This window comes from Gossypium hirsutum, chromosome A01, assembly GCF_007990345.1.
Source record: "Gossypium hirsutum isolate 1008001.06 chromosome A01, Gossypium_hirsutum_v2.1, whole genome shotgun sequence".
NCBI lineage: Eukaryota > Viridiplantae > Streptophyta > Magnoliopsida > Malvales > Malvaceae > Gossypium > Gossypium hirsutum.
Window position 1 is genome coordinate 12,086,775 of NC_053424.1, and position 26,165 is coordinate 12,112,939.

The following is a 26,165-nucleotide window of genomic DNA, read 5'->3' on the forward strand; positions in this document are numbered from 1 at the left end:
CTCACAATTCGATTTTTATTTTTATTTTTTCTAGTCGAATCAAGTTTTCCTACCCTTTTTGAGTTTCTTTGATTCCAACCCAAGCCTAATTCTATAGAGCTTAGTGGATTTCTAAATAGCCCAAATTGACTTCTGTCCCATGTGCGCTATACTCATGTTTGAATGTGCCAAAAAGTTGCAGTAACACAACTTATGTTTTGCTTCAAAATTGAGGCTGCAGGTTATTCTATTTCTCCTTTTTAATCTTTCCTACACTAATGGTAAAGCACAATTCTTTAATTGAGTCACCAACATTTCCTGGTTTTTTATTCCATTTTCTTCACTATATAAAATGAAAACTGATTTTCTCTCTCACAAACCATTGTAGTAATTTGTTTAATACTAGTTGATTGAGATCATGTACCTCTTGTCTATGCTTGTTTTAGCTGAAACGGCCCTTGTATTAGGGCTTGTCTTCAGTTCTCCTCTAAGGGAACTGGTGATGATGATATTAGACATAATAACAGTAGGGAAAGCCAATCTGATCTTAAAGACTGTTGCAGCAACTTTGCTTCTTGTTTTCACCTCAATGTTATACGATGTGATAGAGATAAAAAAATGTTGGTCGGAAGGCGCTGTTCCTAATCCTGCTGATGAGATTCTAATGGCGAAACAAGTTTTGAAAGCATCCATGTGTAATTTCCTAACATGTCTGAAACTTCAGGTTTTAACTATATATATGTTTTGATCCTAAGATATTATGTATATGTTTCAGGGATTACTTTATTCCTTGCGTTGGCTACATATGGATTGCACTACTGTATCAAAGGGCTAGAAAGATCGAGGACATTGGAGGCTGCTGAAGATAATAAACAGTTGATGTTAGAACCCCCAAAGAATAATGCAACATGTTCAAAATGAACAATTGATGTTTGAACTTTTAAAAAAATATGAAGATTCCTCCTCTTCATGTAAGGTATAAGACAAGGTCATATGTTGTAATAAAATAAGAAGAAATAAGAACATAATTGTGTAATGATCATTTGCTCAAAAATATAAACACATATTATAGTTGAGATTCTCCAGTGGTACAGATTGAGTTAAATGACTGAGATTAATACCTATCTACAATATGAGAGTCCTGAGAGATTAAACTCTGTATAATCTTATCCCTTAAGATTACAAAATTTTTACTCTGGTAACTTTAGTTTTACTGAAGTGTTCCACTAGGCCACTAAGGCTTCAAATAGATGATGAGCTTCTTCATATATTCCACAAATCGAGTCAATTCAAGTGGGACAAATTAGCCTCATTTAATCAATTGACCTGCATGGGATGCTCTGTGTGCATTTGTCATGAGCTTTGATCTGCGACTCGTGACACTAGACTTAACATTGCATTAGCACTAAAATGTTGGGCAGATAACAAAGTAATATTATATTAGACAGTTGGGAAGTTGCAAATAAAATAATGATATCTCTAAGGAATCAAAGTCACATGCTTACATATGGAAGACTTAGCATTCTAGAAGTCGGCAGGTCTTCAAACTCAAATTTTTGCTAACACTGTTGATTCTCTGTAATCAATATTGTACCGGCCCAAATTTGCCCGGGCCCATGCCAAAATCAAAATAAAATAATAATAACAAAACCCAAATATTAATAAGTCTAATGTCTAAATTACAAAGATAAAATAACAGGCTTAAAAACCTAATAGCCCAATCAAGACCCAACTACTAGCCCAAAACCTAAAAAGCTAACCCTAGCCCACTAGCTCTTAACATTTTCAGAAAGCAAAAGAACCCTAGTCATTTTTGCCTTCAGCCACCACTCCACCCTATGTACGCTGCACGTCAGCAAGGCCCTCCCCGCACGCCATCGCCGACCTTGCACGCCTCTGATGCTTCTCACTTCACCTACAAGACAAAAACAAAGGGGAAGAAGCCAACGCGCAATAAAACAAAGAAGAAAAGGACAAAAAGCAACAGAAAACAAAATGAAAAAAAAAAAACAAAGAACGAATCTTGTATCGGCTATAAAGGCCGCAACCTCTCCATTGTAATTTTTTTTTGCGCACACTAAAAATAAAAAGCAGAACAGAAGTTTCGAAAGGTTTTGATCTTTTCATTATCTATTTTCGTTTCTTATTTCTTTTATTTTATTTTTATATAAAAATCTATTTTAATAAAAAGGGAAAAGAAAAAATAATAAAAAGAAGAAGGGAAGATTTACCCGAGTCACCCCGCGGTCTCGTCGTTGGAAGTCCTTTTCTCCGTCGTCGAGGCCAGATCTAAAAAGGGGTCGAAGTTCTCGTCCTCCGACAGTTGGGTTGGGCAGATTTGGCCCTCAAAATATGAAGAAACGAGGGTCAAAATCCCCTTTTTGCGTAACTCCGGCCACCGGCCACAGTGGGGCCGCGGTGGGGAGTGGTACACCTACGACAACACCCAAGGTCAAGTTGAAACCCTAGCAAAGAAAAAGGGAGAGTTTTTTTTAAGTTTTTTAAGAAAAAAAGCAGCTGAATGAAAATTTAAAAAAAAAATGGTTTATATGTAGGAATGAAATGGTGCCATTTTGCACCCAAGGCCCCAACTCCAAAACGGCGCCGTTTAAGGCGACTCGCGCATGAACCAACCCGCTCCAGGGGGATTCGCGCGTCTTCACTAAATGGGCTATTTATTCCCGTAGTCCTTCTGCATTTTTTATTATTTTAATTTAATCATTTTTTATTTTTCTTTTATTTTTAAATTTGACCACACAAATTTGCTATATTTTCATATCGGTCCCTAACCCGTGGATGCGCTGGATAATGGACACGTGTCCAGAGGCTGGGTTTTTGCCCGTTTAGTCCTCAAACCTTGCGCGCTTTTTATTTCTGCCCCCGTGTTCTTATTTTGTTATAGTTTTTGCTTCTAATTTCATTTTTGTTCTAGTTTAATCCCTAATCAGTTTAATTTTTATCCTTTTATTATTCATTTTTTATATACATTATTTATTTTGGATTTTTATATATTAGTTCTTTTAAATTGTTTTATGAACTATGTATTTAAATTTGCTTTACCAATTTTATATTAAACTCACTTATTTTATTTATTTTAAATATTTTCATATATTGATTATTAACTTTTATATATTATTTATCTTAGATTTTTTTATATAAATTATTTGTTTTAAATTATTTTACATATTATCTATTTTAAATTTTCATGTGTAATATTTAATTTAAACTATTTTATATGTTATTCATTTTAAATTTGTTTATATATTATTCTTTTTAAACTGTTTTAATACATATTATTTTGAATTATTTTATATATTAATTACTTTACATTGCTTTATTTATTTATTTTAAACTCTTTTTATATATTATTTTTGAATTGTTTATTATTATAAATTTATATATGCTGTTTATTCCTAAATTTCTATTTTATACGGATTATTTATTTTCAAATTTTTATATATTGTTTATCTTAAACTCTTTATACATTATTTATTTATTTATTTTATATTTATTATTTATTATTTATATTAAAGTTTTTTTTTATTTTATGTATACTATTTATTTTAAATTTCTTTTTACATATTATTATTTTAGACTTTTTATATGTTATTTTAAATTGTTATATATTATTTATTTTAAGTTGATTTATTTTATTTTAAATTGTTTTGTATATTAATTATTTTAAATTATTTTACACTATTCACTTTAAATTGCTTTTTATAACATCTATTTTAAACTTGTTTTTTTTATGTATTATTTATTTAAAATTGTCTCATTATTTATTTTTAAATGGTTTTATATTATTTATTTCATTCTTTTGATTATTAATGTTGGTATTTAAGTGACATATGTTATGTGATTATTGCATTGTGTGTATTATAATTCGTTCATTCGTATTTTCATATCATCATCTTTCACTTGTATAATATTGTATTGATGTATTATTGTTTTATGCTCATTACTGTATTTTTATTTCATGTAATCGCATTGTGTGTTAAGTTCCAACATATTTATTCAATATAGACCGTTATTTTACCCCAAACAAATAAATGCACATTGTTAAATATTGCACTCGCTATTATTCAAGAAAAAAGAAAATTTTCAAAATTAGGCAATATTTCACGTTTTGAGAATTTCGAGAAATTGTACCTTAACTTACGGGTTTCGATTTTCTCGTTAAATCTAAATAACCAAATATCCTTTTGAATCTCAAAATACACGGAATCTCAATAAAAAATTTTAAAGGCAAACTTATTCCCAATGGTTCAAATGTCGCGTCCTAACTTACGAGATGTGGCGTATTGTTATCGAGGGACGAGTGGGCCTTTGATGCTCGTTTCAATTTAATTCGAGCGTTTTTAAAATTAACATTAATGAAAAAGGGATTGTATTTTAGAATTTTTTTTAAATTTTCAACTTTCGACATTAAGACATTAATTAATCAATTAGGTACCAATTTTGGACGTGACGAGGGTGCTAATCCTTCATCGCACGTAATCGACTCCCGAACCCGTTTTCTCAAATTTTGTAGACCAAAATCATTGCTTTAGTGAATCAAAACATTTAATTAAAATGATCAAATTTCACGAGGTGATCTGATCAAATCTCATAAAAAAATCGGTGGCGACTCCCGTTTTTAATCTTCATTTTCAAACCAATGATGATCCCTTTTCAAAAAAATAGTTTCGACAAATATCAAGGTGTATCTTATGTTTCTTGGAGCAATCATATGTTAGAGAAGTGTCAAACAAACATTGGTGGGACTTTATTCTATAGAAGTTGAATTTGTATAATGTTTTGAAGCTACTTGATAAGGTATTTGATTGAGAAGTTTAATTACGAGCTTAGAGTTATTGATTCCATCTGTAGGCCCTTGTGGATATATTGAGACAATACAACACTTATATTCTTTACTAAGAATAACAAAAGTGAAAGTTAAAGCAAACAAATCAACATTAAGTACTTGGCAATCAAATATCACATTAGGCTCATGAAATTGCTCATTGAACACATAAATAACAAGCTAATAATAATAGATCCTCAAACAGAAGGCATGCCGCTAAACTCATTAAAGGATCATGTGGTTGAAATGGATTATTCAACAAGTCACTATAAGATACTTTGTTCTTTAGTTTGTTTTCTTGTTCTAATTTTATACATTTGGTTGAAAAAACAACCATCAGGATAGGACCTAGAGCAAACATGGAAGGTTTATTCATAACGTGATTTCCCACATGTATGAGTTTATTTAGAAAAAAGAAATTTGCATAGGAATACGTAAAAGGGAATACTCAATTAAATGAGAAATTACTGTCCTGACTTATGTAACTCTACTTTGCTACTTAAACATATGGTATTTAAAATTATTATTGAGGACAATAATATAAAAGTTATATTAAATGGGAGAATGTTGGAATATTTATTATTAAATAAATATTTTACTCATTAATAGTCCTTAATTTTATAATAAATTAAATAAATTTACTCCTTTTGGGTAATTACTATTAAATAATTACTTTTACTTGATAATTATTATAATTAAGTAATAATTTTATAATAAAAGAGGTTGAGTTTAATGGTAACTCCTCCCACTACCTAACCTTTTCTTTCCAAAATTATACCTAAAATTTTAGTAAGGTTTCCACTCTCAGACGACCCCTTGGTTATTCTACTCCTAATCTAACTAAAATTGCTTATATGTTATTAAAAGGGTGAATGTATTTAAGAGGTTCCTCTATTATAAGGACTTGATCAAATTAGTTTCTCTAAAATTGCTTATATGTTATTTAATCTTTATACTATTGAAAATAATCAAATAATGCAAAATTGAAATAAAGTTAATATTTACTATATAAAAAATGTCATTTACTAATTCATAGAGTTATTATTTTTTTAAGTTTTTTTATGGTTTTGTAAATTAAATATTTTATTTGGAGTTGAATTGTAATAGAAAAAAATAAATTTCAAGATATTTTTCATACAGTAAATGTTAACTATGTTAGAATTTGGATTTATTTTATTCTTTTTCATAGCATATGAGACTAAATTATTCCATTTAATAATAAATGGATTAATTTGGTCTTGTCCCTATATACAAGGACCTTCAAGTACTTTAACCTAATTGAAAGTGATTTTAATAATAATAATTACTTTCTCTGTCTCTGGACACGCTTTCTCTCTGTCTTTTGACACTCATTCTGTTTTTCTAGAATTGTTCCCGTTTTATTTTTACTGTTGCGGGTTGGCTACTATTTTCGTGTGGAAAGATAATGGAGGACTCAATTGCTGGGCTTTCATTGGATGATGAAGAGGACGAAACCCTTCAGTTGAGGTGGAAGAGCCGAATCAAGAGATCTCGTATGAAAATTGTCTAGTTGGAGTTTTTCTTACTTCTAGTGTAGTGCATTTCCAAGCAATGAGATCGACTCTAGCGAGTGTTTGGCATCCTATAAGGGGTGTTTCAATTTTAGATCTGGGAAGGGAGCGCTATTTATTTCGTTTTTATCATGAAGTGGATGCTGAAAGGGTTATGAAGTCTGGGCCATGGAACTTTAATTCTCACCTTCTTATTCTTCATCGATTGAAACCGAGAGAGGATCCTTTAGTTGTTCAGCTAAATTGAGTGGATTTTTAGGTACTTATATATGATCTTCCTATTGGGTTTATGGCAGATTCTATGGCACACCAGTTGGGGAATTTTATTGGGGTTTTCTGTGAATACGATACTACTACTATTCAACTGAGGCATAAACGTATAATAAGAATCAGGGCGAAAATAGATGTTCGGAAGCCGCTGAGGAGAAAAAAGAGGATTGCGTTGAAGAATGAAGATTCAGTATTTGTCCATTTTGAGTACGAAAAGTTGACCTTATTCTGCTTTCTATGTGGCAGATTGGGAAATTCAGAAAGCTTTTGTCTGGTACGAGTTACACAACCACAGACAGAATATGTACTTAATTGGGATATTTCTCTACGTGCTCAATCAAGAAGGAGTTAGTCATGAAAAAGCAAATGGCTTGTGGAAGACAATGGAAGGAAATCTACTAATTTTGGTAATACAATGTTAACGGGGGAAAGGAGAAATGAAGGGATTCTATCTTCAAATTACATTAATAAAGGCGAGAATTAGGGTTCAATCCCAAAAGTTCCTATTTTTGTTGCTACTAAAGATAAAAGAAAGTCAACTGTTACTTTAGGCCCATTAAAAAGTGGGGAACGAGCCCAGACCAATATGGATTTCGATGAGGAAATGGTGGTCCATGAGGAAGACAACAGTCCAATAATGTTCAGTGAGGGTCTTAAACGTCCCCGAGCACATGCTACTATTTCACGAGTTTCTGGATACGAGGATTCGAATGAAACTTTTGGTACTTTTTGTAGGTACAAAATAATACACAAGCGGCAGACCTTGCTAAGTAGGCCAGTCGGGAGTCATGAAACTCTTAAGCTGAAACGTTCGAGGTTTAGGGAGACCTCGAACTGTTAATCATCTCCAATACATGTTGAGAGACATAAATCCCATGGTGGTTTTTTTAATTGAAACAAAGCTGAATGGAAGTAGGATGGAAAAAGTTAGGCGTAAGTGTGGTTTTTCTAATGGAATTGATGTGGATTCGAATGGTAGTAGCGGTGGCTTATCTTTGGAGTGGAATAGTGATTGTAAGATTACTTTTCGGTCTTTTTCAAGAAGACACATAGATGTCATGATTGAGGAAGATTTGGATGGGCAAACTTGGAGATGTACGGGATTTTACGGTGCTCTGGTGGAGATAATGCGTGAAGCATCTTGGGATTTGTTACGCACTTTGAATGATCTCTGAATATTCCTTGGGTTGTTTTAGGGGATTTTAATGAAATTGCATACTCAACGGAGAAGAAAGGAGGTCTCCCTAGGAGGAAAAGGCAAGTGGGTCATTTTCGGGAAGTGAAAGAGGACTGTGCTCTTACTGATATTGGTTACAGCGGTCAGTGGTTTACATGGGAAAGAGGTCGCACAAATCTCAATAATATTCAAGAACGCCTTGATAGAGGAATTGCGAACTCTGTTTGGTGGGATTTATTTCCTGATTTTAAGTTATGTAATTTGCAGCATGCATTTTCAGATCATTGTCCTTTGCTGCTGAATACGACTGCTGAGAACCAACACCCGAAGTAGTGGCATTTCAGATTTGAAGCTTCGTGGCTTATAGAGGAATCGTGCGAAAGGGAGGTGAGTAGAATTTGGGCTGAAAGTTCAGGGGATGTTCCAAGCAAGGTGAGAGCAATGGGAGTGGGTCTCGAGGGCTGGTTCCGGAAGATTAAGAAGCAGAAGTCTATCGCGAAGAAGAAGTTGGAATGGCAGTTGTCTAAGTTGAATGAAGCTATTCCCACTGATGATATTTTGGGAGCTATAGTGGAGACCAAACTTGCACTTAACATGGAGGCGGATAGAGAGGAACTGTATTGGGAACACAGAGCGAGGGCGAACTGGTTGAAAAATAGAGATAGAAATGCAAAATTTTTCCATCAGATGGCAACGGACAGTCGTCAAAGAAATAAGGTGGTAGAGTTGCTGGATGGTGAGAGCAATAGATATGAGAGTAATGCAGAATTATTAGTGCTGGCAACAAATTATTTTAACTCTTTATTTTCATCAAAAGGTGTTGGGGATCCCAGTTCAATTTTGGATTGGGTTGAACCGTGCATATCTCAACAAATGAATGAGAATCTTGAGAAGGTTTTTACGTATGAAGAGGTGTGTTCAGCTTTAAAGGATATGAGCCCTTTAAAGGCTTCTGGGGAAGACGGCTTAGGGACGATTTTTTATCAAAGGTTTTGACACATTGTGGGCAGAGATGTTGCTTATTTCTGTATCGAAATGCTGCAGGGGCGTCATGATATGGCTATTATTAATGGAACAAGAATTGTTTTGATTCCCAAGGTTAGTTCTCCTCGTTACATGACTCAATTTAGGCTCATTAGTCTTTGTAATATTTTGTACAAGATTATTTCAAAGATACTGGCAAATAGATTTCAGAAGTTTCTCCACGTACGTATTGACGAAGCACAGAGTGCTTTTGTTCCGGGAAGACTTATTACTGATAACATTATAGTTGCATACGAAATTTTGCACTCTATGAAGAAAAAGCGAGTAGGGCCTAAGGGATCATTTGTTTTAAAACTTAATATGAGTAAAGCATATGACCGGGTTGAATGGTGCTTTGTGCAAGTTATGCTTAAACGGATGGGTTTCTCGGATAGGTGGGTGGAGAATGCCATGCGTTGTGTTACATCGGTTTCTTATTCTGTGGTTATGAATGGAGAGGTGGGCAATTTGTTTATCCTGACAAGAGGTCTTCGCCAAGAGGATTGTAACGCCCTAATTTTCGAGAATCCTGTGAATGTTGGCATAGGTTTAATTATGTTAGTGGGCCTCTAGAAGGCCTAAGCTTAAGATAGAACCCGATAATTTTAGTTAATTTTTGTTCCATAAGAAAAAGGGAGTGAAATTATGAAATAGGACCTATGTGAAAATGTTTGAAAATGCTATAGGCTAAATTGAAGTGGCCAAATAAATAGGAGTGCAAAATAGGAGGATTTGCATGACAAACCTCCCATTTTACATGAAGTGGCTAGCCATCATGTTGTTGTAGACAAAATGTACACTTGATATCCATAATTTATGGTACAAATTGATACAAATTGATAATAGGTTAGGTAAATGTTCCATGATAATAGGTTAGGTAAATGTTCCATGATAATGGGTTAGGTAAATGTTTCATGATAATGGGTTAGGCAAATGTTTCATGATAAGAATTTCATGTCTTTTGTATTAAAGAATTAAATGGATGAAATATGAAGTTTTATTAAAAGAAAAAGGGGTGAAAAGAATAAAGTTTTGTCTATCTTTGTTCATCATAGCTGAAAGTTAGAGAAGAGAAAGGAGAGGAGAAAGCTCTTGAGTATTCGGTCATTAGGAGGAGGAAAATTGAAGGTAAGTTCTTGGTACCTTGCTTCTATTTTGAGGTTCATGAGTTCTTCTTGATTCTACCTTAACTCTTGAAGTAGATTTTGATTTTTAGTTGTGTTGTGAGCATTTAGTCATGAATTAAAATGAAGGAAATGGTTGTTGTTTCATGTTCTTTTGATGAAAAATGGAAGATAGGTGAAGTTGAGCCAAACAAATGAGCATGCATGTGCCTTAGATGTTAAAGGGAAAAATCAGCTAACATGTTGTGCTTTAAAATTGTAATGACTTGAAATTCACGGGCACCGAAAAAGTGAGTTATAGGGCCTCCGTCTTAGTGAAATAAGTTCGAAAATAATTATTAAAAATATTTATGAGCCTAGTGGTGTGTCTAATTAGGATCTAATTAAGTGAATTTAGCTTAATTTAGAGTAAGTAATAAAAAGGATTAAATTGAATAAAGGGTAAATGTTTAATTATAAAGCAATAGAAAATAAAAAGGATTAAAATGACAATTAAGCCATTGACTACAAATGAGGTGGCATATTGGTGAAATAAAATCAAAGATTTTTTTTTAGGTTTTATATATTATAATGATTATTATTATGGTTTTATATTAAATTGTTATGATTATTTAATTGATAATATATTATAAATAAATTAAATAGAAGATAATTGTATGGTAATAAAATATACATGTGTAAGAATTGTATGGGTACATTTGTAATTTAAATATTTAATTACTTATAATTTAAGTATAAAGATATTTGTTAATTAAATAATTAAATTATAAGATTTTTGGTATGAAAAACAAATTAAATAATGACATTTGTAATGATATGAATATATACATTTGTATTATAATTATATATTTACTTAAATTTTAAGTTAAAGATATTTATTAATTAAATATTAATATTATAAGATTTTTATTTGTTAAATAAATAAAAGAAAGATAAATGGATGGTAATAATAGTGTACAAATGTACAAAGATACATGTATACAAATGTGTTAATTATATTGTTATTAAATTAATAATAATATATATAAGTTAAATGATAAAATAAATAAGTAAAATAAATGAAATAATAAAAGAATAAAAAGAAAGACAAAAGAAACAAAGAAGAAACAGAACAGAAGCATTTCGAAACAGGGAAAGAAAAAGAAAGAAAGAAAAGGGAAAGGAAAAACTAGGGTTTTAAGGTTTGAAGCTTTAAAAGGTAAGTCAATTAAGTCCTTTTCTCTTAATTTTGATGTTTTAGAAGCTTTGAAACAAGATTTTGATGAAATTAAGTTGATAGTTCAAGATTTCATATGTTTCCAAGTGTACATGTTGGAAAAATTATGGAATTAGGGATTTAATTGAATGAATTCTAATTTAGAATTGATTAAGGGATTAAATTGTAAACTAGGCTATAAATTTTATGTTGTAGGGACTAAATTGAAGAAAATTCGAAATTAGGGAAATATGCTGGAAATTTTATAGTTAAATATAAGTTTAGACAAAATTTGAATAGAAAAAGAGAGTGAATTGGATTAAGAAAATAATTAAGTTTAGTTAGGATTAAATTGGGAATAAGGTAGGAGTTGTTTAGAAATTTAATTATTTATTATAATTAGTGCTGTAAATAATAATGTAAATTACTATTATTTTCGTAGCCAACAAAGAACCTGAAGCATCAGCATCAAAAGGAAAGGAGAAAGTCATCGAGGACTAAAACGGGAGAATTACGGTGTGTATTACTATAATTCAAATTTTAATTATTATTGATTGCTGAAATTTTAATTGTTATGTATGGTAAGTAAGGCTTGAGGTAAGTATGTGATTATTTGAAAAGTGTATTGATTGAAAAATAAATAAATGGTGACAATTGTATGGTGTTGATGGTATACACTTGTGTGAAAATTAATTTGTATATGAATTAAGATAATAGATATTTGAATTGAATGAGTATTGAAAATTTTTGTGTAAATTAAATTGAAATTAGAAAAAGTAAAATAATACCCTATTAACTTGTCGGACTAGATTCGATACAAATGGCATGCCATTGGATTTGTGATGTGATGAAGAGATTGTAGTTTGGCCGAGAAGATGTTTCTGTTATTATATACTTCGGTTTATCCGAATAGGCATTTAATGCCTTATTGGTGTGTTTGGGAGGATATATTATACCGGTGTGTTATGGAGGATTTACAATATTCCGGGTGTGTTTGGGTTGGACATTCTGGTGTGTTTGGATGGAATCCGCGTATCTGTCATAGTCCGAGCTTTGTTAATAGGGTAAATAATTGAAATGAAATTTTGAAAATGGGATTATTTGTTTTAGTACTATTGAAAAGTACGAGAAAGAATGTATGAACTAAATTATGAATTGAGTTAGTATGAGAAAAAAATGAATTATGAATTTAAGATTTATGAAGTAAAATAATTATATATAAAAGTAGTTTAAATAATTATAGAATTTATGGTTGATGTTTGTAATTTATTAATGTTAAATAGTCTTGAGTTATAGTAATACCACTGAGTATATCCATACTCAGCGTACAGTTGTTTCCGTGCGCAGGTTAGTAGAAGTCAAGTGTCCCGGCTCAGCATCCAGAACAATCCCGACTCCAACACAAACTTGGTGATGTATATTTTTCTTTTGGGTAAAGGTGGCATGTACATAGGTGTTATTTAGTCACTGGAATATGTATATTACTTTGGGTAGTGAAGGATGAATTATAAAATTTAGATGGTTAAATGAAATGGTAAGGAAAGTACATGATATCTCGATACAAGAACATTAAGTTGTTAAATGAATGAAGTTTTTAATCAATTTTGAATGATGCTATGATAGTTATTAAATTAAAATTTTGTTAATAATATAAATATTAGTATATGAATGTGAAATATTGGTGTTGGTTGTTTTGGTTTGAATTTACAGGAGGTTTAGGTAAAAATAAGCAGAAATGCTGCCGAAATTTAAAAAAAAAATTGGAATACTCGAACAAGTCCCGTTCTATTTTTAATACGTGTTTGAACTTCGAGAGTTCAAGATAGGGACTTAATTATTATATTATACTATGAAAGTTATATTAATTGTAAATTATTCGTAAGTTGTCTGATATGTCCGGTAATGCCTCATAACCTCGTTTCGGTAACGGTTTGGGGTTAGGGGGTGTTACAAAAATGATGAAATGGAGATTATACTTAAGTAAAATCATAGATATGTGATGATTGATTGGTGATATACATGTTTAAATAACATGCATGCAAGGTATGTGTGAAAGAGTGATTTGGTAATAAATCTGCTTGGGACAGCAGCAGTAATGTTTGAAAATGCTATAGGCTAAATTGAAGTGGCCAAATAAATAGGAGTGCAAAATAGGAGGATTTGCATGACAAACCTCTCATTTTACATGAAGTGGCCAGCCATCATGTTGTTGTAGACAAAATGTACACTTGATATCCATAATTTATGGTACAAATTGGTACAAATTGATAATAGGTTAGGTAAATGTTCCATGATAATGGGTTAGGTAAATGTTTCATGATAATGGGTTAGTAAATGTTTTATGATAAGAATTTCATGTCTTTTGTATTAAAGAATTAAATGGATGAAATATGAAGTTTTATTAAAAGAAAAAAGGGTGAAAAGAACAAAGTTTTGTCCATCTTTGTTCATCATAGCTGAAAGTTAGAGAAGAGAAAGGAGAGGAGAAAGCTCTTGAGTATTCGGTCATTAGGAGGAGGAAAATTGAAGGTAAGTTCTTGGTACCTTGCTTCTATTTTGAGGTTCATGAGTTATTCTTGATTCTACCTTAACTCTTGAAGTATATTTTGATTTTTAGTTGTGTTGTGAGCATTTAGTCATGAATTAAAATGAAGGAAATGGTTGTTGTTTCATGTTCTTTTGATGAAAAATGGAAGATAGGTGAAGTTGAGCCAAACAAATGAGCATGCATGTGCCTTAGATGTTAAAGGGAAAAATTAGCTAACATGTTGTGCTTTAAAATGATTAAATGGAGATTATACTTAAGTAAAATCATAGATATGTGATGATTGATTGGTGATATACATGTTTAAATAACATGCATGCAAGGTATGTGTGAAAGAGTGATTTGGTAATAAATCTGCTTGGGACAGCAGCAGTAACGTGACTTTGGAAAATCAGCATAAATTGTGGGAGAAGAATTAAAAGCTGAATAAATTATGTAATTAAAGCTTATTGAGTCTAGTTTCAAATTAAATAAACAAGAACATATTTTGAATTCTGTACAATGAGAAATTTGATTCGTAATAAAGAGTGGTCAAATTAGTCAGACAGTGAAACATGGAAAACTTTAAGAAAAATCTGGTATTGATTGGCTAAACCAAAAATTCTGAAAATTTTATGGATAGAAGATATATGAGTCTATTTTCATGGAAAATTAACGGAACTTGATTTGGAGTTTCGTAGCTCCAGTTATAAATGATTTAGTGACTGTTGCTCAGGAAGACAGCTTGCAGTGAAATTATGATTATGTGGTAAACATTGACAAAAATTTGTTAATGAGTTGCTTATTGATTTCTTATAAGCTTACTATGATCTGTAGGTGTGGTTGGCCGAATATTGTAAGGGGTTAATACGTAGTTCGTATTTGAATAGTTAGATTAATGTGTTAGTAATCCAATTGTAGGCAGTTCGTGTGTTGATCTCGTCAGCATATCGTCGCAAACAGGTGTGTAACTAACACCCTCTTTCTTAGTTTGGATCGGCAAAAACCGAAAAGCCGAAATGCCGAAAACCGGTATTTTGTAGATTTGCGAGTGTGCGAATGCTCGTGAGGTAAATCGATTAATGTTTTTGGTAAGCTGCAATGTTTGGACTGCAAAGTGCATGATTTCTGTGCCTTCGATATTTTTGGGCTTAATGGGCCAACAGGCCCAATTCGGTAAGAACCCTCGGTAGTGATTCTGTTAGTACGTGAAAGGTAGGAATATGCATGAAAAACTCTAAAATAGATAAATTACTGAAATACCTTTAAAAGTGGAAAATTTACAATTTTACCCCTAGGAGATAAATTACCGAAATACCTTTAGGGTTAAATTGACCTAAATGCATGTTTGACTGTTGTTATTTACTGCATGCCATGTTGTTATTATCTGATGCATGGGACTGGGATATTGACGGAGGAAGTACTGAAAGTGGCTTGTCCACGTACTGGAGGCTTTGCTTCAATTTACTGTTAACTGAGCAGCAAGGCTGCAACTGTGGAGTGTTGGGCTGGGTGGGTTGAGCTATTCCCCACATGGAGTGTATGGCTGGTACGGGTGGAGTGTAGTGGTTGGTGGGTTGAGTAGTCTCCCCAAATGGGCTTGCATATGTTATTGATGTTGCATGTATTTTGAAATGGGCCTATGGGCCATATTGTTATCTGAATAAGGGGCTAAGGCCCAGTTCATTGTAATCTGAAAAGAGCTCTGGTCCAGTACCACTGTTACCTGAATGGGCTTAGGCCCAATAGGCTTGAGCTGACTTGGGCTTTGAATGGGTTTTCCTTACACACTGAGTTTCCCCAAACTCACCCCTTTTATTTTCATCCACGCAGGAAATCCCCAACCATAGTGGGCTTGGAGCTGTGAGGGAATTCGGAGTGGCCACCCGTTCTGAAAGTTTGATTTTCTTCTAGTGAACTGGACATCCTTTTATTTTCGTTTGAAGTTTTGGGTTTTTAAATGTAATAAGGCCGCTTAATTATTTTTGATGGTTTTAATATGTATTACTAAGATAGGTATTACTTATTTTAACTGTTGAAATTGGATAGGTTTAGGGCGCGTTTTCAAAAACAACAATTGATTTCAAAATAACACGACAACAAGCAAAGCTTCCGCAATGAAAGTATTTTCCAAAATTAATCACTTTTCCTAAAAATGACTTAATCAAATCGGTTTCCTAGAAATATCCATGACGTTAAGGTGTGGCAATGGCGGTATGCATGTCTAGGATTGGATCCGAAGGGAGCTTGGTACTTAAGCAGTCCGATGGACTCACCACCTCTTTTCCAGTTTCCTACCTGGTGCACAGCTTCCATTCACTTTAATCCATAATGAATTAATCTTTTGAACATCAAGTACGATTTTCTGGACTTAGAATGGAAATGTTTTTTAACGTTTTTGATGTGGCATGCCGGATTCGGCCATTAACTTCTGGGCCGGGTTTGGGGTGCTACATTTAGTCGTATCAGAGCCTAGGTTGTAATAACTCGGCTGTGGAATGGGTTTACAAAAACAAAGATTTTCGAAAATGAAAATTTTATAAATAATGAAAAAAACTCGATTTTCAAAATTTATATCTTTAGAAGGTGGCATTCCAAATCTCCGGCTCAAGCCTGTAAGTATTACTCTGAACTTTTCTGAATATTTTTCTGACTTATCTGTCTGTACTGAAATCCTGCTAGGATACTCTAGATAGGATGATACTGAAACCATAGGAAAATCTGATAAGGGACTGAAACTGTAGCTAGACTTCAATTCTGCGAAAACAAACTCTGAACTACTGTCTGATTCATAAAACATCTGTAATAAACACTGGAATATTGAATTAATGCATAAAAATTCGTAATCAAGATAATACGATATGAGTACAAGAGCCGTTCGTGGAAGAGGCCGTGGACGAAGTCGAGGAAGTGCTCGAGCGAGATCTTCGTCTTCGAGACATATGCCGGCGGTGGATGCACCGGTACCACCGGCAACAGAGGTAGAGTCTCATGACCACGGTGCCGAGGATGATGCCCTGTCACAAGCAATGCTTCATGTTCTGGAAAGGGTTATCGGGGCAAGTAAGGGCAATGGAGTTCGGGGATCTATTTCTGAACGACTTCGGGCTAACGGAGCAGAGATCTTTAGGGGCGTGCCTGGTATAGCCCCGAATGTGGCAGAATATTGGTTGGAGGCCACAGAATGGATTATAGACAACTTGGACTGCTCTGAGGAGATTGTGAGTGGGGTATCTGTAGTAAGTCCTTTGGGTCACTCGGTTAGGGTAAACAAACTGTATAGGGATGTACCCTTAGAAACTCAAGGTAGGATTTTCCCTGGAGATCTGATTGAGTTACCGTTCGGAGTGTTTGATCTCATTTTAGGAATGGACTGGCTTGTTAAGCATAAGGCGACTCTGGATTGTGCTGCTAAATGAATGGTGTTAAGGACCACAAAGGATGAGGAGTTTATGGTGATAGGTGAGCGAAGGGATTATTTGTCCAATGTGGTGTCGGCTTTAAGAGCCGAAAAGTGGATTCGAAAAGGTTGTGAGGCCTATTTGGCATTTGTAAGTCAGTCAGAAGAGGAGGGACTGATAGTGGATAAGGTTAGGATTGTAAATGAGTTCCAAGATGTTTTTCCGGAGGAGCTTCCAAGATTGCCTTCGAACCGAGAAGTTGAGTTTGAAATAGATTTGTTGCCTGGAACGGCGTCCGTGTCCATCGCACTGTATAGGATGGCACCGAAAGAGTTAGTGGAGTTAAAGGCTCAAATTCAAGAGTTGTTGGATAGAGGCTTCATTAGGCCAAGCGTGTCTCCATGGGAGCACCGGTGCTATTCGTTAAAAATAAAGATGGTACGATGCGGATGTGCATTGATTATCGCCAGTTGAACAAACTGACGATTAAGAATAAGTATCCACTGCCAAGGATTGACGATCTATTTGACCAGCTTAGAGGAGCTTCTGTATTTTCCAAGATCGACCTTCGATCTGGATATCATCAGTTAAGGGTCAAGGTGGCAGATATCCAAAAGACGACATTCAGGACTCGGTATGGTCATTACGAGTTTCTGATTATGCCATTTGGACTGACGAACGCTCCTGCAGCGTTTATGGATCTGATGAATCGTGTGTTCCAACCATTTTTAGATCAGTTCGTAGTCGTCTTTATTGACGATATCCTGGTATATTCTAAAATTGAAATGAAACATGATGAGCATCTCCGTATAGTGCTGTAAGTATTAAGAGAGAAGGAACTCTTTGCGAAGTTCAGCAAGTGTGAATTTTGGTTGAGGGAGGTAACCTTCTTAGGACATGTGGTCTCTGCTGAAGGGATTAAGGTGGACCCTCGAAAAATTGAAGCGATTTTGGAGTGGAAGCTGCCTAGGTCAGTGTCAGAAATACGGAGTTTTCTAGGACTGGCAGGATACTACAGAAGGTTTGTGGAAGGTTTTTCTGTGATGGCAGCACCTCTGACAAAACACATAAGGAAAGGAGTACCGTTTGTATGGACTAAGAAACAGCAAGAAGCTTTTGAGAAGTTGAAGAAAGTTTTGACTGAAGCACTTGTGTTAATTCAGCCGGAGTCTGGGAATGATTTTACTATGTACAGTGACGCATCACACGTGGGTTTGGGTTGCGTGTTAATGCAAGAGGGTAAGGTGGTTGCATATGCATCACGATAGCTTAAGCCTCATGAGGGAAATTATTTGACTCATGATTTAGAGTTGGCAGCAGTGATATTTGCACTTAAGATTTGGAGACATTACTTGTACGGAGAAAGGTGTATTATATACACTGACCATAAGAGTCTTAAGTATTTGTTGACTCAGAAGGAGCTGAACCTTAGGCAAAGGAGAAAGATTAAGTTGCTTAAGGATTATGACTGTTCGATCGAGTATCACCCAAGCAAGGCTAATGTGGTAGCCGATGCTCTAAGTCGTAGAGCTGTATCTGATCTGAGAGCAATGTTTGCTCGTCTGAGTCTGTATGATGATGGAAGTCTGTTGGCTGAGTTGCAAGTGAGGCCAACCTGGGTGGATTAGATTAATGAAAAACAGTTGAACGATAAGTCTTTGGTCGCTCGTTTTCAACAAGTTAAGGAATGGGACACTTCTGAGTTTGGGAGCCAGAAGAGACGATGCAATAGCAATACCCTCATCTGTTTGGATTAGGTAAATTTCGAGGACGAAATTTCTTTAAGGAGGGTAGAGTTGTAATGCCCCAATTTTCGGGAATCCTGTAAATGTTGGCATAGGTTTAATTATGTTAGTGGGCCTCTAGAAGGCCCAAACTTAAGATAGAACCCGGTAATTTTAGTTAATTTTTGTTTCATAAGAAAAAAGGGAGTGAAATTATGAAATAGGACCTATGTGAAAATGTTTGAAAATGCTATAGGCTAAATTGAAGTGGCCAAATAAATAGGAGTGCAAAATAGGAGGATTTGCATGACAAACCTCCCATTTTACATGAAGTGGCCAGCCATCATGTTGTTGTAGACAAAATGTACACTTGATATCCATAATTTATTGTACAAATTGATACAAATTGATAATAGGTTAGGTAAATGTTCCATGATAATGGGTTAGGTAAATGTTTCATGATAATGGGTTAGGTAAATGTTTCATGATAAGAATTTCATGTCTTTTGTATTAAAGAATTAAATGGATGAAATATGAAATTTTATTAAAAGAAAAAGGGGTGAAAAGAACAAAGTTTTGTCCATCTTTGTTCATCATAGCTGAAAGTTAGAGAAGAGAAAGGAGAGGAGAAAGCTCTTGAGTATTCGGTCATTAGGAGGAGGAAAATTGAAGGTAAGTTCTTGGTACCTTGCTTCTATTTTGAGGTTCATGAGTTCTTCTTGATTCTACCTTAACTCTTGAAGTATATTTTAATTTTTAGTTGTGTTGTGAGCATTTAGTCATGAATTAAAATGAAGGAAATGGTTGTTGTTTCATGTTCTTTTGATGAAAAATGGAAGATAGGTGAAGTTGAGCCAAACAAATGAGCATGCATGTGCCTTAGATGTTAAAGGGAAAAATCAGCTAACATGTTGTGCTTTAAAATGATGAAATAGAGATTATACTTAAGTAAAATCATAGATATGTGATGATTGATTGGTGATATACATGTTTAAATAACATGCATGCAAGGTATGTGTGAAAGAGTGATTTGGTAATAAATCTGCTTGGGACAGCAGCAGTAATGTGACTTTGGAAAATCAGCATAAATTGTGGGAGAAGAATTAAAAGCTGAATAAATTATGTAATTAAAGCTTATTGAGTCTAGTTTCAAATTAAATAAACAAGAACATATTTTGAATTCTGTACAATGAGAAATTTGATTCGTAATAAAGAGTGGTCAAATTAGTCAAACAGTGAAACATGGGAAACTTTAAGAAAAATCTGGTATTGATTGGCTAAACCAAAAATTCTGAAAATTTTATGGATAGAAGATATATGAGTCTATTTTCATGGAAAATTAACGGCACTTGATTTGGAGTTCCGTATCTCTAGTTATAAATGATTTAGTGACTGTTGCTCAGGAAGACAGCTTGCAGTGAAATTATGATTATGTGGTAAACATTGACAAAAATTTGTTAATGAGTTGCTTATTGATTTCTTATAAGCTTACTATGATCTATAGGTGTGGTTGGCCGAATATTGTAAGGGGTTAATACGTAGCTCGTATTTGAATAGTTAGATTAATGTGTTAGTAATCTAATTGTAGGCAGTTCGTGTGTGGATCTCGTCAGCATATCGTCGCAAACAGGTGTGTAACTAACACCCTCTTTCTTAGTCTGGATCGGCAAAAGCCGAAATGCCAAAATGTCGAAAATCGGTATTTTGTAGATTTGCGAGTGTGCGAATGCTCGTGAGGTAAATCGATTAATGTTTTTGGTAAGCTGCAATGTTTGGACTGCAAAGTGCATGATTTCTGTGCCTTCGATATTTTTGGGCTTAATGGGCCAACAGGCCCAATTCGGTAAGAACCCTCGGTAGTGATTCTGTTAGTACGTGAAAGGTAGGAATATGCATGAAAAACCCTAAAATAGATAAATTACTGAAATACCTTTAAAAGTGGAAAATTTACAGTTTTACCCTTAGGAGATAAATTATCGAAATACCCTTAGGGTTAAATTGACCTAAATGCATGTTTGACTGTTGTTATTTACTGCATGCCATGTTGTTATTATCTGATGCATGGGACTAGGATATTGACGGAGGAAGTACTGAAAGTGGCTTGTCCACGTACTGGAGGCTTTGCTTCAATTTACTGTTAACTGAGCAGCAAGGCTGCAACTGTGGAGTGTTGGGCTGGGTGGGTTGAGCTATTCCCCACATGGAGTGTATGGCTGGTACGGGTGGAGTGTAGTGGTTGGTGGGTTGAGTAGTCTCCCCAAATGGGCTTGCATATGTTATTGATGTTGCATGTATTTTGAAATGGGCCTATGGGCCATATTGTTATCTGAATAAAGGGCTAAGGCCCAGTTTATTGTAATCTGAAAAGAGCTCTGGTCCAGTACCACTGTTACCTGAATGGGCTTAGGCCCAATAGGCTTGAGCTGACTTGGGCTTTGAATGGGTTTTCCTTACACACTGAGTTTCCCCAAACTCACCCCTTTTATTTTCATCCACGTAGGAAATCCCCAACCATAGTGGGCTTGGAGCTGTGAGGGAATTTGGAGTGGCCACCCGTTCTGAGAGTTTGATTTTCTTCTGGTGAACTGGACATCCTTTTATTTACGTTTGAAGTTTTGGGTTTTTAAATGTAATAAGGCCGCTTAATTATTTTTGATGGTTTTAATATGTATTACTAAGATAGGTATTACTTATTTTAACTGTTGAAATTGGATAGCTTTAGGGCGCGTTTTCAAAAACAACAATTGATTTCAAAATAACACGACAACAAGCAAAGCTTCCGCAATGAAAGTATTTTTCAAAATTAATCACTTTTCCTAAAAATGACTTAATCAAATCGGTTTCCTAGAAATATCCATGACGTTAAGGTGTGGCAATGGCGGTATGCATATCTAGGATTGAATCCGAAGGGAGCTTGGTACTTAAGCAGTCCGATGGATTCACCACCTCTTTTCCGATTTCCTACCTGGTGCACAGCTTCCATTCACTTTAATCCTTAATGAATTAATCTTTTGAACATCAAGTACGATTTTCTGGACTTAGAATGGAAATTTTTTTTAACGTTTTTGATGTGGCATGCCGAATCCGGCCATAACTTCTGGGCCGGGTTTGGGGTGTTACAAGGATCCTATTAGTCCATATTTATTTCTCATTTGTGGCGAAAGGTTGTCGACTCTCCTTCGAATGACCGCCTCTAGAGGTGCTCTTAGTGGCTTTCGGGTGAATAGGTATGCTCCTCGAATCACCCAGTTATTTTTTTCCGATGACAGCCTTATTTTTGGAGATGCAACAATTTCTGGGGCTAATGCGATCAAAGATACGTTAGAGGCTTATACACAATGCTCTGGACAAGAAGTTAATTTCGATAAGTCGGGGATCTTTTTCAGTTCTAATGTTGATCAAAACAGATGGAAGGATGTGTGTAGGGTTTTGAGAGTTGATTGGAATAATAACTTGGAGAAATATCTTGGTCTTCCTTCAATGGTGGGGCGTAACAAACAAAGGGCGTTTAAGGAGCTTAAAGAAAAATTAACTAAAAGAGTTTCAAATTGGAGCTCGAGATTACTGTCTTTGGGATGGAGGGTAGTACTAATTAGGGCTATGCTTTAGGCTATTCTATTGTTTACCATGAATTGTTTTTTGTTGCCATCGTTTATGTGTAAGGAGTTGGAAGCAGTCATAGCCCGGTTTTGGTGGCAAAAGAAGGCTGGGAGAAAAAGCACTCACTGGTGTTCGTGGAATGAGTTGTCTGTGCCTAAAGAGGAAGGGGGATGGGGTTTCGAGATTTGTCTAAATTCAATATTGCTCTTCTTGCGAAACAGGGCTGGCGTATAATGGAGAATCCGAGTTCACTTATTGCTCATGTTCTTAAAGCTAAATATTTTAATGGCTCTAATATTATGGAGGCTCCTCTTGGGACGAATGCATCACTTATTTGGAAGAGTATTTAGTGTGCTAAGGGTCTTTTGGGCTCGGGTTTGAAATGGAGGATTGGTTCTGGAATAGAGGTGTCAATTTGGCATGATTACTGGTTGCTAGGAAATGATCAACGGCTTATTTCTACAGAAAAGGTGGTGGGGTTGAACTGGGTGTCTGATTTAATCCTGCTGAATCTTAACCGATGGCATAGAGATATCATTTATTCAAATTTTGCAAAGGAAGAAGCTGATAAGATTGTAAGTATACCTATTCCTACTACTCGTCAATTAGATAAGGTAGTGTGGTTTAATGATAAGTCAGGCACTTATTCGGTGAAGAGTGGTTATAAAATACTATTGAATCAGTCCAATGTGAATGTCAATGAGAAAAAGCAATTCAAGCAAATATGGAGCTTAACATGTCCATCTAAAGTTCATATTTTAATGTGGAAATTTGTGGAAAATTTTTATCCCAAATTTTCTAAACTTACATTTTAGAAGACTGATATGCAATGATCGTTGCCCGCGCTATCGACAGTTCTGCAAGTCTTCAATTCATGCTGTTCGGGATTGTATGACCCCTGCACAAGTTTGGTCAAAGTTGAACATTCAGTGGCCGAGTTCAATGGATAATTCCAATTTTAAGAAGTGGCTAAGTTAGTTGTTTGAGAATTCCAACAGTAATAGAAAAGAAGAAATTGCCATTGCAATTTGGGCACTTTGGTTCTCTCGAAATAGATATGCGTATGAGAACAAGTTGCAAAGTGCTGAGAAATTAGTTACCTTTATTACGGGCTTTGCTTTGGAGCATAGGGATTGCGCATTGATTCTGAAGCATCCCAAGCCGAGATCCATAGTTGTATGGATGCCCCCTCCGCAAGGATGGGTAAAAATAAATGTTGATGCAGGGATTTTTGCAGTAAATAATCGAGCAGTTTTGAGATTTATTATCAGAAACGACGAAGGCTTCGTTATGGGGTTGGGTTTTAAGGGTCATAACCTGGTTCACTCAGTGGTAATTGCCGAAGCAATTGCAGTTCTTCACAGACTTCAATTCGTCCTTGACATGGGTTTTTCAAAAGTGGTCCTTGAGAGTAATTCCAAGTTGGTAGTCCAAAATATTCAAAAGAGAAATGAGGACTATTCAGAAACCAGACCTTTTACCTGGGATGTGCAGAATTTGGCGAGGAACTTTTCTTCTTGTCAACTCCAGTTCATTGCGCGGGAAGGTAATAAAGCAGCACATGCAATGACGGCTGAAGGTTTGCGAGCCGATGAGGACTTGCTGTGGGTTGAGGATGCGCCTTCGAAAGCCATGGAAGCTGTCGATTCTGATCAATGATTCAGTCGACCACCATAGTCTTTGCTTTGGTTTTGCTGTTTAGGTTGAGAAATTTTGAAATTTGGCTGACTGTCTCAACTAATCTTCTTTCTCGGGGTAATTCATTGTCGAGTTTAGGGGTTTTTTGCCGTTTATTGGGAGGGTTCTTGGACATGAGATAAGCCTGAAATTTGTTGGCTGGGGAGGATAACGTTTCTGTTTCCTTTTTCTTTCCGTTTTGTTTTTCTTTTTTTGTTTTTGTTTGGGTTATATTGTGACTATTTTTGAATCTTCTTCGGGTGTTTTTTCAGGCCCATTAATAAACGAACTATTTTTCAAAAAAAAAAAATGGAAGTGATTTTAAATATAGCCTACAAAGGGACCCACTAAATCACAAACTAAGGCTTTCCTTGATGTGAAAGGAAAGAAAATTGTAAAGATAGAAAACTAGAATGATGAAAAATATAAATTTTTTTTTCTTAGGCGTGCATGGTAGAAAAAATGGAAAAATAGAAAGAAATACCCCTTTATTGATTGGTGGAGTTGAAAAGTGAAAAAAAAAATTGAAAAATGTATAATTTGAACTAAAATACACTTTTATCTCATTTTCTCTTTCTCATCATTCTAATTTAAAAGGATTGATGAAAAATATCACCCATACTATTTTCTTTTCTATCACTTTTCTTTATACTCTCCAAATTTATTTTCTTTTCACTTTTTGACTTTTCCTTCGTTGCCTTCACTTTTTGAGTTTCTTTGATTCCAACCCAAGCTTAGTTCTATCGAGCTTAGTGGATTTCTAAATAGCCCAAATTGACTTCCGTCCCATGTGCGCTATACTCATGTTTGAATGTGCCAAAGAGTTGCAGTAACACAACTTAGGTTGCTTCAAAACTGAGGCTGCAAGTTATTCTATTTCTCCTTCTTAATCTTTCCTACACTAATGGTAAAGCACAATTCTTTAATTGAGTCACCAACATTTCCTGGTTTTTTATTCCATTTTCTTCACTATGTAAAATGAAAACTGATTTTCTCTTTCTCACAAACCATTGTAGTAATTTGTTTAATACTAGTTGATTGAGATCATGTACCACTTGTCTATGCTTGTTTTAGCTGAAACGGCCCTTGTATTAGGGCTTGTCTTCAGTTCTCCTCTAAGGGAACTGGTGATGATGATATTAGACATAAAAACAGTAGGGAAAGGCAATCTGATTTTAAAGACTGTTGCAGCAACTTTGCTTCTTGTTTTCACCTCAATTTTATACGATGTGATAGAGATCAAAAAATGTTGGTCGTAAGGCACTGTTCCTAATCCTGCCGATGCGAAACACGTTTTGAAAGCATCCATGTGTAATTTCCTAACATGTCTGAAACTTCAGGTTTTAACTATATATATGTATTGATCCTAAGATATTATGTATATGTTTCAGGGTTTGCTTTATTCCTTGCGTTGGCTACATATGGATTGCACTACTGTATCAAAGGGCTAGAAGGATCGAGGACATTGGAGGCTGCTGAAGATAATAAACAATTGATGTTAGAACCCCCAAAGAATAATGAAACATGTTCAAAATGAACAATTGATGTTTGAACTTTTTAAAAAAATATGAAGATTCCTCCTCTTCATGTAAGGTATAAGACAAGGTCATATGTTGTAATAAAATAAGCAGAAATAAGAACGTAATTGTGTAATGATCATTTGCTCAAATTTGAACTACCTAATTTGATTTACTTGGTCTTAACAACTAATGACCTAACAATTTAAAGAAATGAAGACATTGTAAAAGGCTAATACCGAGTCATGTGTCAATTGACTTGAAACAAAAGTTGGTAAACTGCAACATATTGGTAAACTCCATTGTTGTCAATTAAACGCCTCCTTTTTTGGTTTCACATGGGAAGCCTAAAGCTTTAACCAAAAACTGTGATTAGTTGACTTTTCTCATAGCTTGACTTTGTTAAAAGTCAGTGCCCCATACATTAAAATAATGGAGTCAACCCCCCCTTGCAGTCTCCCCCAAGCACCCACTCCGTCACTAGAAGGAACTGATGCAACTAATCAAACATCTAAGGAATAAATGCAAGGTTTTTTATTTTCTATGTTTGCTTCGATCCTTCATTCTTTTTGAAATATT

The 26,165-nt window shown here is 34.7% G+C and overlaps 1 protein-coding gene and 2 long non-coding RNA genes across 4 annotated transcripts; 1 reads left to right on the forward strand and 2 right to left on the reverse strand.

The window, feature by feature from the left end:
• The first annotated feature begins 345 nt into the window (after positions 1-345).
• Positions 346-25,711, forward strand: LOC107918222 (uncharacterized). Of its 2 annotated transcripts, none has more exons than XM_041076199.1 (2): positions 346-674; positions 25,461-25,711. In XM_041076199.1, the coding sequence occupies exons 1-2, from the start codon at positions 398-400 to the stop codon at positions 25,604-25,606; spliced, it is 423 nt and encodes a 140-aa protein (XP_040932133.1). In that variant the 5' UTR covers positions 346-397; the 3' UTR covers positions 25,607-25,711. The 2 variants fall into 2 exon arrangements, with proteins under 2 accessions (XP_040932133.1, XP_040932129.1); XM_041076195.1 differs by lacking the exon at positions 25,461-25,711 and adding an exon at positions 755-1,055 and having other exon boundaries at positions 348-674.
• Positions 1,436-2,917, reverse strand: LOC107918221 (uncharacterized). The gene is made up of 2 exons (XR_001689979.2): positions 2,211-2,917; positions 1,436-1,894 (listed from the first exon to the last, which is right to left on the reverse strand). It is a non-coding gene; the product is annotated as an uncharacterized lncRNA (long non-coding RNA).
• On the reverse strand, positions 23,095-24,319 carry LOC121206033 (uncharacterized). Its single transcript, XR_005901042.1, has 2 exons — positions 23,493-24,319; positions 23,095-23,290 (listed from the first exon to the last, which is right to left on the reverse strand). It is a non-coding gene; the product is annotated as an uncharacterized lncRNA (long non-coding RNA).
• Positions 25,712-26,165: the final 454 nt, after the last annotated feature.

Excerpts from the sequence above, each read along its gene's own strand:
- LOC107918222 (XM_041076199.1), top strand. The coding sequence starts at position 398 with ATGTACCTCTTGTCTATGCTTGTTTTAGCTGAAACGGCCCTTGTATTA. Across the intron at positions 675-25,460 it reads AGTTTTGAAAGCATCCATGT|GGTTTGCTTTATTCCTTGCG; the intron begins GTAATTTCCTAA and ends TATATGTTTCAG.